We start from the raw sequence: 12,101 nt of genomic DNA on the forward strand, positions 1-12,101 counted from the left end.
ATTTTTGGATATTATAATTTCTTTTGATGGAAATTCCCCTATCTGGCTAGTATTTTAATTTCATATACTTCATTATTGTCTTTAAAAAATTAATTTGATCAAATTCTACAGCTTTGTTGAATTTTGATTGTCTTAACCACACAAAACCAACTGTATCTTTCCCAGTTTCATTTGCTTGTTTCAGTTTTCAGCTCTCTGAACTCAGAAAGCCTTAATTTATTAATACAAAGATGGGAACTGTATGTTTTTAAAGCTGCTCATTTCAGTAAAAAAAAAGCTAAATCTATCTTGTGGATAAAAGCTAATATTTCAAATGCTGTCCATAAAAAGGTGAATAAATTTAAATAAATAACAGAGTAAAAAAAAAAAAACATTTTCTCCATTTGTCCCACCAAGCAGGAAAACCTTCAGAATTGTCCATATATAACCATTTATTACGCATGAACAACTGGCAAACAAGCCTTGATGACTTTATACATGAGTGTTGTGTGACAATAACAGCCTGAGTGAGAGGGGAAATTAAGCAAGCTGACGCACACAATGCATAAGTGCTGCTGGGAGAAAAGAGGAGTAAAATAATATGAACACTAATAGGGGAAGGAAAGACGCTGGGCATGAATGCAGAACCACAGTAGAGAGGCAGCGTGAGGATATCGAGGGAAAAAAAAACGAGAGACGAAGGAAGCAAGCAGGCGAGACGCATAAAGCGGTGTGAGCAGAGCAGGGAGATAATAACCATCGCTCACCGCAAACACAATGACCATAACAATGCGCAGGAAACAGGATTTATGAAGCTAATATAGGCCAGAGAGGCGGGAGAGTTCGGGATGAAGAGAGGTGATGAGCTCTTCAAGACAAGCCTTGAAACATTTTCTAACACAACATTTTTTAAAACACAAACAGCACATGCACACACAACTATGGAATAAAAGTGGAACAAAGTAAACCTGATTACATTAAGTACATTAAAAAATATTTTGAAACCATTCTATAATGATTTAAACTTGCTTACAGAGCAATTCATCAGTGTACACTTTTAAATAATAATGTGAAACATATATTTAAAAGATCAACATGTTTTGTGTTAATTTCCTCTCACAAATAGAAACACTACCAAAAGCCAAAAACTATTATTGGTTAAATGATTTATTCTGCTTACACCTTTAATGCGCAATTGACACTGATCCACACAAAAAAGAAGATCTTTCTTCTCTCTTCGGCTTAGACATTGAGTCTGGCTTTAATGACTCCCCCAATGCAAAATTACAGCAGTCCTGTCACACTGGCAGGTTAAACTAAGAGACGGATCAAGCAGGCAGTTGATGGTCCAACAGGGTGTTGTAGGTCAGGCAAAACACCAATAAAAAGCATCCTGCTGGAAATGCAAATTACTCTTCCCATGTGCTTAACACAAAAGCCAAGGCGTGCTGCTTCTATATCCACGCTTAGATGAAGATTTCTTTCTCTTCTTCACATTAGGACTCCAGAAAAAATAACCAATTACTAGAAAGGTGGAAAAAACAAAAGTTTGGTATGAAAATGTTGAGGATAAATTAAAAAAAAAGGATAAATTAGAGTCATTCTTGGGAAGCCATTAAAGACAATTTTCTTAACACAACTTTCGGATTACCTTATTTTTCTAAGTATCAGTCATGTTTTTGTTTTTGTTTTTTTTTTGCTAACTTGTTAGCTTGTTCTTTGCGGTATGGTTATCTTGATCATTTTCATATACTGTACTAATATTCTATTTTCTTATGTTTATGAATCATGAAGCTAAATATGATTACGGTAAAGAAGGGTGTAAATATGAAGTATATTATTGTCATTTATTCCATTATTAGCATTTGCCTGTCAAGATGAGATGTGCATTATAAATTTCCCCAAAAGTGCAACTAATATTTGTGATTTTCATCCCCTCTTTATTAAACATATTTTGCCAGCTGCAATTTATAATCCTGAGCGACATATAGTGCAATATACATTAATCTCTCCTTATTCGCAGGGGTTAGGGACCGGAGTCAACCGCGAATTTGACAAATATAGAGACCCCCCGTGTGCGTTGATAAGTCACAAATCAGATGATTCATGTTAATTGCAAAAGTGGTCAAAGGTAACAGAGAATGTGTTATTTAGGCCTCACCAGGGAAATCTCTGGTGTTAAAGGGTTAATAAAAAAAAAAAAAAACATTGGTATTCCACGGTGAAAACATCTTTACTCAACATGGCACTGAGCCCACAAGTTATCATCCTTAATTTAGTAAGACTGCATCTTTTTACAAAAAAAAAAAAAAAGTTAACCAATATTAAATAATTTAGGAAAACACATGTATTGATAATGAAGATAAAGTTCTGGATGAGTTTTGAGTTCATGAGGCAAAACCTGCTCTATTTTTGTATTTGTGGCACAAATCTACCATTGTAGCTCCCATAAAATGGAGATCATGGCATAAGCCTCTAGGAATTCCTTTGCTATTCCCTTACTACTCTCCTCCTATTGTCATTTTTCCAGCCTATTTCCACACAGGTTATTTGGTCTTTAAAATAGCTATATGTAGTGTAATTGCTATGGGCTGCGTAGCTATAACATGATTGCAGTAATCCATTTGTGTCCCTGTGCTTCATATCTACACAAGGTCCAACAGGTTACCCTGAGACATTTCCTTATCGCGCCGCGTGACGACCCACAGGCATGTAGAAATTGTAGAATACAAAACGATGATACAGAGGGGTTGTAAAATACAAGCCTATATATTTCATCCATTCTTTATGAAGCAGGCTCAACATGAACAAAAAAAAGAAAGAAACATAAATATTTCAACACAGTTTAAAAACTTTGGATTTGCCCTGATGATTATAAAAGCCCAGTCCAAAGTTTTTAATGTACTTGTTTCTCAAAGGGCAATGACCACGCTAAAGCATCCTCATGAAAGTTTAATAGTCACAAAAAGGACTCATACATCATATTTAATAGTTAAGAAGTCAAATTTGGAGATCCTAGATAGTAGAATTTCACTTACTACCACCATGCGGAATCATAAACTTTGCAGTATTTTTGTTTTTCTTTGCTTCATGCTTGATGTATTCAACTGGTTGTTTCTTTAGCATAAAATACAACTTAATGAGATTTTACATAAACAAACTGGTATAATATTGCTGCTGACTCATATTGTCCTCTCCTCTTTATATTTAAAAATTGTTGGACAGTAACATAAATAACTAAGCAATGTGGTGCAACCTAATAAAAGGTTCTAGCTCTGTCACAGAGTTGCATTGATGCTTTGCTACTGTCTAGTAAGTCAAAAGATCTGAACAATTAGGAAACACCAAAATAGAAAACCTTTGGGTAATCCTTTATAATAAGATTAGTCTATATTCTAGTTATAAAAGGTATTAATAATGCATTTATAAACCTTTATAAGTTACGTATTAGCATCTGCAGATGTCTTATATATGTTCATCAGCTCCAGAGAGATTTAATTGTGTAGTTAGCTGTTTGACAAATATCTTAGATTTGTTAAATTGAAGCTTATAATGGAATTTATTAGGATTTGTCTTACATTTGCTAGTACTAATCAGCAACTGTAGATCATTTCTATATGTATACAAATGTTAACAAATGTAAAAATCTCGTAAAGGTTTTACAAATGCTAATAAATGTCTTATAAATGTATCATAAAGACTTTAGAAGTTCTAATAAAAATCTTTAAAAGGCTTTCCAATTAATGTCTCATCTCTCAAGGGCTTTACAAGTGTTGATAGATGTCTTATGAATCTTTTGCAAATCTTTTGTAAATGACTTGTAGATGTTTCATAAATGCTTTACAAATGTTAGTAAGTGATTTATAAAGGTCTTCTAAAGGTTTTACAAATAAACAGAGGTTTTCTAAAGAGTTTCTAAATGCCTCTGCATGTGTTTATAATCAGCTTAGTAATGCATTTATAAGGCCTTTTGTATAACAGCTACAAATTCTAATGAAATTGTCTTTTAAATGTCCTATAAAAGCATATTAATGCATTACTGATGCTCGCTAATAAGAAACTTGTTCTGCCAATCTTTGCCCAATGGATATAACATACATCTTACATGAACAAACAATGAATTTGTACTTTAAAGATGACTCATCATTCTTCAGTTGGGTGTTAACTGATGTCTTGTCAGTAAACAAGATTAGAGAAACAAACTTGAATGTTAAAATGCACATTTACTAGCGTGAAATGCCAAACTAATTTTCAGGACCGAAAATGCTGATCTTATTGATCCTAATTTTCTAATCATTGCATTTACGACACAGTAGAATTCCTTGTTCTTTAAAAAGGCTTTTATTTATCAGTAATCTCATGCTGTGAAGTATTTTGACTAAGCTTTTAAATACAAAAGAAAACATCTAAAGATCCAGGATATTTGCTCTGTGGAGACTGAATTTATGCTCCATCACTTCACAAAAACAATTTGACCTTCAAAATAAAGCGTTATGAGCATTCAGAGCAATATTCAAATACTCAGTCAGGTGACTAATCTGATCAGTCTTGACTTAAAATGTCATTTTATTTAGTTATTTTTTTTTTTAATTTAGTTATTTTAAAAGCATCATGATATGTATTTGTTTTCCAATTGTTTTTATGTTTCCGTGAGAACTTTTACTCTTTAAACTGAAATAAATGTTTACGTAAGCCGAAAATGTTGTTTTATTATTAACATCCTTAACTTATCAAAAACTCTCCATTTTGATTTAAAAAAAATACAGGAAATATACTTGAATACTTGTCCTTCTGCCACAGTTTCTATATTTCATGTTCAGTGGAAAAAGCTTACCGAGCCACGACAAGTCAAAGTGTTGTCATCTCCTTGTTCACACTGGGAATCACACTCCACACACACTGACCCGTTGGCATACTCTCGAATATCCCTGAAAAAAAAGATACAAAAGGCATAGAAAGAAGAACGGTTTCATCAACGTAACATATTATAAGTTTACTGAGTCAGACCTTGTAATAAAATCTGTCTCTATACCGGAGTTATAGGTGTGAAAAGAGATTAGTGGGAATCTGGCAGTAATTCTAATATTATGAGGATATCAGGAGGAACCGCTGACATTTTAATTTATACAAGTCTGTGCCCAAACAAAGAGATTGTGTAAGAAAAATACTATATGGGTTCTGTTTCTGTGAAAGCAAAATGTCCTAAAGTGTAATTTTAAATATAATGCTGTATCAGATTTAGCATCCAGTTGAGTTTTACAGAGATGTTTTTGCAGTAACATGATCTAAAAGTTATAAAGAGTATTTTTAAAGTCCCAGAAGGGAATTGATAAACTTTTGTTTATATTTATTGATTTATTTATTTTTGACAAAATTGATTCTTACTAGAAATGTAACGCCGAAACTTGGTGTAATGTTGTTCTTATACAATTATTTTTGAATTACATTAAAAATTAAGTTTGATATGCACATTTTCCAATACAACAGCTCGTTTCATGACCCCAAATAGTCTGTAAATCACCTTTTTTTGCTCAATTTCTAAATCCATTCAGGGCAAACATAAAAGATCAAAGGTTTTAGAGCGAAAGAGGATTTAGAACTCTGGGGTTTGACACAACTTGGTGTTGTAAAAGCTATAGGGGGCACAGTTTTTTTCTTTTTTCTTTTTAAAAAATCAATTAATCCAAGTGCTGCATCATTACCTTTTCTGCAATCTGTTTATAACAGTAAAATAGACTCAGAAATTCATTAAATTTGACCACATTCCGTCTGAGTTGGCCCTTTGCTTTTGTTATCGGAAGAGACGGAGAATTGATTTGGAATTCGAGTCTTTTAGTCAGGAGGGGAAACGGCAGCAAGAAAGAGAAAAAAGAAAAAAAAAACACAGCTTCAGTCCCAGTGGGAAATAAATCAAATTAGTATTAATTATGCTTCATCTGGCCTTCACAAAACCTTCAAAGGGGCAAAGAAGGTAAGGCTTTGTCAGTATGTGAGCTGGTTGAAATAATAAGCTGCAGTGTAGCTGGAAGATATCGATGAGGCCTATAGGGTCTACAGACTTCATGCTCTTTTTTTTTTTTTTTTTTAAAATAAAATAAAGTTTTAAAATCAAGAGTATTCTCACCAAATAATATAGATGAAGCTCAGTTGGGTAACATTTGACTGTATTTTGCTTTGGACAAATTACATTGTAGATGAGAATAAAAAGGTGAAGTCAACAATGACAAAAATAATCTGTTGAAATCCTGTACTATTGATGTGAAGCTAAGCCTGCATGTGTGGTATCAAAATACAACAGTTTCTCCTCATTCTCAGAGATGATCCTTCCATGTAATACCACTTAAAGACCCACTTCAATCAGTTTTTTTAATGCCGCCTGCGGTCTTTTAATTATGACATTTTAGCCAAAATTTTAAATAATAAATAATAATAATGAAAAAAAAAGTCACAAAACGTTACAAAAGCACATACAATATCAAACGTTCCCATGACTATTTTGCCAACTAAAAAAGCTTAAATTGTGAAAATCTGAAATTTGGTGGCAGAACTGTGCTGTGAATGTCGATGGCGTGCAGGTGAACAGGTAGGCAGGGCGTGGCCCCGTGCGCAAGCAGTGACTGTGACACGCAGTGACACGCCTAGCCCGCCTGCCCCATCTTCAGGTCCTCCTACCGTCTCTCCACCAAACCACCTCTTCCAGCTTTAGCAAGAAAATTGAGAACAGAAGGACCGCACAAAAAAGGCTTCAGGTGGAAATGAAGAAAGAATTCAAATATTACTTTTGAAGTCTATAAGCAGCTCTTTTCACCTTAAAGAGGGAAGTAGAAGCATCAAGGGACGCGTATTGATGTAAGGCACTGCAGGGACATCTTTTTGTAAAAGTTCTGAGAAAGTTTTTAAACCCTTGTGTTTCTGTTCATTTCCAACTAAACTTAAAAACGAACCGAAATCCTTTGGCTGATCCTACAAACATTAAAAGTGTTGGATCCTAAATCCTCTTTACTTTCAACACCATTCAAAACACATTTTTGGGCTCATTTCATTCTCCTTTTGATGGATTCCAAAATAGAAAGTTGCTAAAAGATTTGTTTTAAAATTATGCAGATTAAGTTGGATTAGCATGGAATTTGCAAAGCAACACATGAAGACTCCAGGAACGTTGGTTGTTAATTGTTGGATGTGTAATGAAATATGTAATAAAAGTCAACAAGTATGGCATTGAGTTAATGGGTTTCTTAAGACGTGTTCACACCAAACACTATTCAGGCGTCAGAAATGTCCAGTTTCAAATAAGTCAATGTACATACGTAATCGGAAGTCCTGCGACATAACTTCAGCGTCAGGCACAGTGCACTGGTCTAGTGGCAGCGCGGTTTGAATATCGCAATACTATTTGGACGGCGTGGCGTGTCCAGAGTTTAAAATCTGAACTTTGACAGAGAAAATGTGTCGCATCAACCGATCAGTCTGGAAACCAACATGGGAGAGAATTTGATCACATACTCCTCGTGCATTTTATTTATTTTTTCTTTTTTGTATTCAGACAATGATCAAAATACCTTCAATTTTATTACTTTGTAACTTTTTTCCCTCCTCGGACTGCTGCAAGACAGCAAATCATCAAACTGGGTCATAAAGACACAGAAGTACTTCTGAAAGCGCCATAATTTAGATGCAACTCCCAGAGTAAATGGTGAACCTCGCCGTACTGGATGAGTCTCTGAATGATCTGATGAACTCAGACATGGTAAAATACTTACCAATGCTTTTGTAGAGCCCCTCAAAATAAATAAATCTGATCTCTAGACATCATCTGTGTCATTTTTCCATTGTAAATGAGTTACACAGACACTGCTCCATGTAGCGATCAGGCTATAAACATTTGGCAGTAGCTCCTCCCACACCTGTCTCAGCTTACGTCAGGGTTATGAAGTCATTTTTTAACAGGTATTGCAGCAAATTCGCCACACGCCCAAATATGGACAGTCGACATGACTTTGGCTTAGGATACATAACCTAGTCCTCAATCAGTAGCGATCTGCTTGTTTTCTTTCTAGCTCCGCCCCTACAAAACAAACTTGATTCTGGTAATTTTGCATCCATTCAGGCAAAGCGGTGTCTAAAAAGAAGCAGCACATCAGCCCTTAAGGATTTTTGAACAGCTATAAAACAACATAATATATCAATGTTACTTGATTCCAATCTGAGGATTTAAAGTTTTGTTGGCAACTGAAACCTAAAAGAACCCTTATGATTTTTTAACTCACACATAGCAAAAAAAATGTGGCTTCTGTGATGTAGATCAAACAGATTGTTTCGTCAAACTTATATCACTTTAATTATTTGCACATCAAAAATTGGGTAAAACAATATTTACACAGTAAAACTGGATCATAAGGTCAGCTTTAATTTCTTGACATTTTTAAAACTATAGAATACGTGTGCCACGATTTACAAAACATGCATTTCTTTCTTTGTATTGCATCGGGGACTATTGCAGTAACTGATGAAAGGCTCTTTTTAATAAGAGCGATCAAACATTTAAACCTTTGATCTGATTTTTTTCTGGATCAAACATTTTTTCTTTTCTTTTTTTGTTAATTTAAATGTCAAATTACACCAATCCATTCAATTTTAATTATTTTTTTTTACTTATTAATCAAAGGCTAAAAAAATGAAAAAAAAAAAAAAAAACTATAGGTTAAGGCAGCGTTTTGTCAAATGATAATCAAAGAGTTTCATGAGCTGCAAAAACACAAAGTCCCTGAAATGTGTTTTTGGCATTGACCTCTTTTTGTTTGCCTATTTATTTACTTTTATTTGAAAATCTCAAACAAATTCAAGTGAATATGTTGTCTATGAATAGTTTGTTTGACATGAATGTCAAAACAACACCAATAATACTTTATTTTATTGTTTTTTTTTACTTTACTTACATCTAGCACTGAATGATTTTGAGAAGCTACACTGCACAAAAACATAACTTACAAGCTTTTAAAAGTTCTGCACTACATTCAGGTGCAGCTATAGGCAGCAAAGAAGCATAGTATGGCAAGCCTAGTAGCACAAATATCCACAAATGTACAGATTCAACAAAAAAAATAAATATCAAAAACCTATAAGCATAGTTTTGGTGGAAAGTTTTAGTTGAGGATCAGGAAGGATTTTATATTAGTTTTTTGGCAAGTAAAGCAATCTAAACACTGAAATAAACACAACAGAAGATTATTTACCAGAATTGTTTCACCTATCTTATAGCCAAAAGTATCTGTATGCTCACTTACCCTTGATAAAGATTGCAGCTTTCAATGCAAAATCGTCCACGACTGAAAAACTTGCAGGACAAGCACTGATCTGGGCCGGGACCCCAACAGCCATCGTCTGAGCAGAGCGGGTCACAGACCATGCGGTCCTTCGCTGCTCGAAACACATGCGGGCAGAAGGAGACAGACAAATTCAGTTCAAGCATCCTGTAAATGTGACTCCATGTAGAGAGAGGACAAAAGATTTTTTTTGCAATAAAATTAGAGAAAGCAAAGTCCTGTAAACACTCAAAATATACAAGTCATTGTGTTTAATGGGGAATTTGCATTTTTAATGAGCTTTTTTCAGCTTTTGTTTAGCTATTAAAGAATAAATCAAAGAGTAATTGTGATGATGTTTGATGTTGTGCATAATGTTTCCTGCCTTTTGTGTGGCGCCTTGAGACTACTTCAGTCGTGAACTGGTGCTTCATAAATAAACTAAATTGAATTGAATTGAATTATGGTATAATAGAAAAAACAGCAGCAAAAAGGCAGAGTTGTGTTTGTGGCTAAAATAAAAAAAAAGCGTGAACGTTTTTTTTTTGTTTTTTTTTTTTCAAATCATGCATTACATCTAAAAATGTAGCTACTCTTATCTAAGTAAATTTAATTTTGGTTTAGTCTGACGTTTTTTGTGTTTTTATTTGCTATTTTAGTGCACATGAAGAGCTGTGATGTGTTTATGCATCTGTAAAAAAGAGATCCTTTGTGTTTCTTTATGAGTCGTCATGGTAACAATGACAAGTAGTTAACTACACATGCATTTAGATGCAAAAGGACCTGGCAACATCACCGTCCATAGCCAGAAGACCTCTACCAGAAACGGGAGTAACACCATATATCACAGAAAAAAAAAGAAAAAAAACTTTATTTAAACTGATGACCCTAACAGTTATAGTTTTTCCCGTTTTAAGCTTTAATAAAAGTAGGTTTGTTTGTGTTTTTTCATTCTGAACACTTTTGGCTTACGGTTTGGTTGCAGCTGGTGATGTCAGCCATCATCTTGTCTGCACCCAGATCAGGTGCTTCTCTTTACATGATCCAACATACAGATGCTTTTATAAAAGTTCTTGTATGGAAAGTCTTTAGAGCATTCATGATGCCAAACTGTCTTTTAAGAGTCAAGTCAGTAAAGTTGGTTCAAGTTGGTAAAAATCCACTAATCCACATTAGGAAATAAGTTATCCTTAATATATAGTATAAATATCTAATATACAATATAAATAACATACTAGTTAGTCAGCTGAGGCTGTGTGAAGAACAGCTTATTAGGATAAATTTAAAGCCTATTATTGAATACCTGCTTAAAGATCCTCAATAATTCCCAGCTGGACATTGTCCTCGTGCATCTTTTTACAGTTTTGCTTTTCCTTTCTTTCAAAGAAACAAAACCTCTTTGTTTGGACTTCAAATTAAATAGTCTCTATCTTCTATAGCTTATGTCGTAAAGAAACTCCCGCTGTGTTTGCCCTTCTGGCCACGTGTAACGCCACGGGCTGTGTTTCAGCGTCATCTGAGCCTGTACTCAGAATGCTCGGAGCATACATCCTGACAAAAGGATGCAGATGCACAAAGAAGGCAGAACTCGAGTCTGAAAGCATGAAGATGAAAGCTCACAGGAGATAAAAACCACCCCTGTTGGGATCCCAGCACCACAGGTAAACTAACGATGTGAGAGAAATGAGGAGTAGGGGAGAGAATGGATACTAAAGAAATGACATTATCTGAGCAGCCAGTTCAAAAGCATACATCAAATGCATCTGAAATGGGTGCAAAAAAAAGAAAAGAGGAGTATAGTCATGTGGGAAATGAAAGAAAAGACTACGATGGCGATTATGATAACTGCTCTACTGAAAGAAGGAAAACAGAAAATCTAACTTTGTATACATATTCATCAGAAAAATGACAGTTGCACAACAGTTTGGGGTTTGTACTGATGCCTTAAAGCAAGACAATCATAGTTCAAATCCCATCTTAAAGTTTTCACGTCTTCCCTAAGTAGGCGTGGCTTTAAACTACAGCATCCTCTGTACTTGACTGGCTCCTCATTTAGGGTGAACCCTAACTTTAACCTATAACAGCAGGGAATGACTTCAGCTACTACAATGATTAAAGTCAGAATTAAACAGTGCATCTATTTTTCTCCATCTAGAGTTTTTTTTTGTTTTTTTTTTTTGTTTGCTAAAGCAAAGCAGGGAACTCACTGAACACAAAGAAGCCTGTGTCACCATTGTTCCCTCCAATAACAAACTCAGAAGTCATTTGATAGATTAAGTGCAAACAGAAATAAACAGTAAAATTATTCCAAATTGCAGCAAAAATATTTGTTAAAAGTTAGAAAAAGACAGATGGAGTCTTTTACTTTCAAAACAGGTCAAAGTGTTCATTTAAACATCTCTATCTGTATTATAATAGTATGAGTATGAGTCTTTAAAAAAAGACTAAAGTCTAAAAAGAATAACTAGAAAAATGTTTTAATCTTTAGTAACAAATTGCTTTCAGAAAATCACATTTTAGAAATTTGGCCACAACAATATTAAAGTTTCATAGTGGCAGTGTAACCATGGTGTGATCATTTGAGATATATTGAAGGAGAATTGTAAAAACATGTCAGATATAGTCAACCTGCAGTCTTTCAGATCCCATACATGTATTTGTATGCAAAGAAAAAACAACTAAAACTATGTCTTTGTATTGAATTTTCAGTATAACAGCAGTGCTTCATTTTAGGGAAATGGTTCTATATGCAGATCCAAATAAATCTTTTAATTGGAATGGTCAGACATGGAGGGATTCCGGAGAGGTGGAATGTTCTGA

The 12,101-nt window shown here is 34.3% G+C and overlaps 1 protein-coding gene across 1 annotated transcript in view; it reads right to left on the minus strand.

Annotated features, from left to right (window-relative positions):
• The window catches only part of LOC112155138 (receptor tyrosine-protein kinase erbB-4), a gene marked incomplete in the record, with an annotated part of 293,012 nt that overhangs the window by 58,260 nt on the left and 222,651 nt on the right, over nt 1–12,101 (minus strand). Inside the window, 2 exon segments of the mRNA XM_036209624.1 lie at nt 4,814–4,907; nt 9,264–9,396. Coding sequence (XP_036065517.1) covers nt 4,814–4,907; nt 9,264–9,396 — 227 coding nt within the window.

Source organism: Oryzias melastigma, linkage group LG21 (genome assembly GCF_002922805.2).
Source record: "Oryzias melastigma strain HK-1 linkage group LG21, ASM292280v2, whole genome shotgun sequence".
In the NCBI taxonomy this organism is placed as follows: Eukaryota; Metazoa; Chordata; class Actinopteri; order Beloniformes; family Adrianichthyidae; genus Oryzias; species Oryzias melastigma.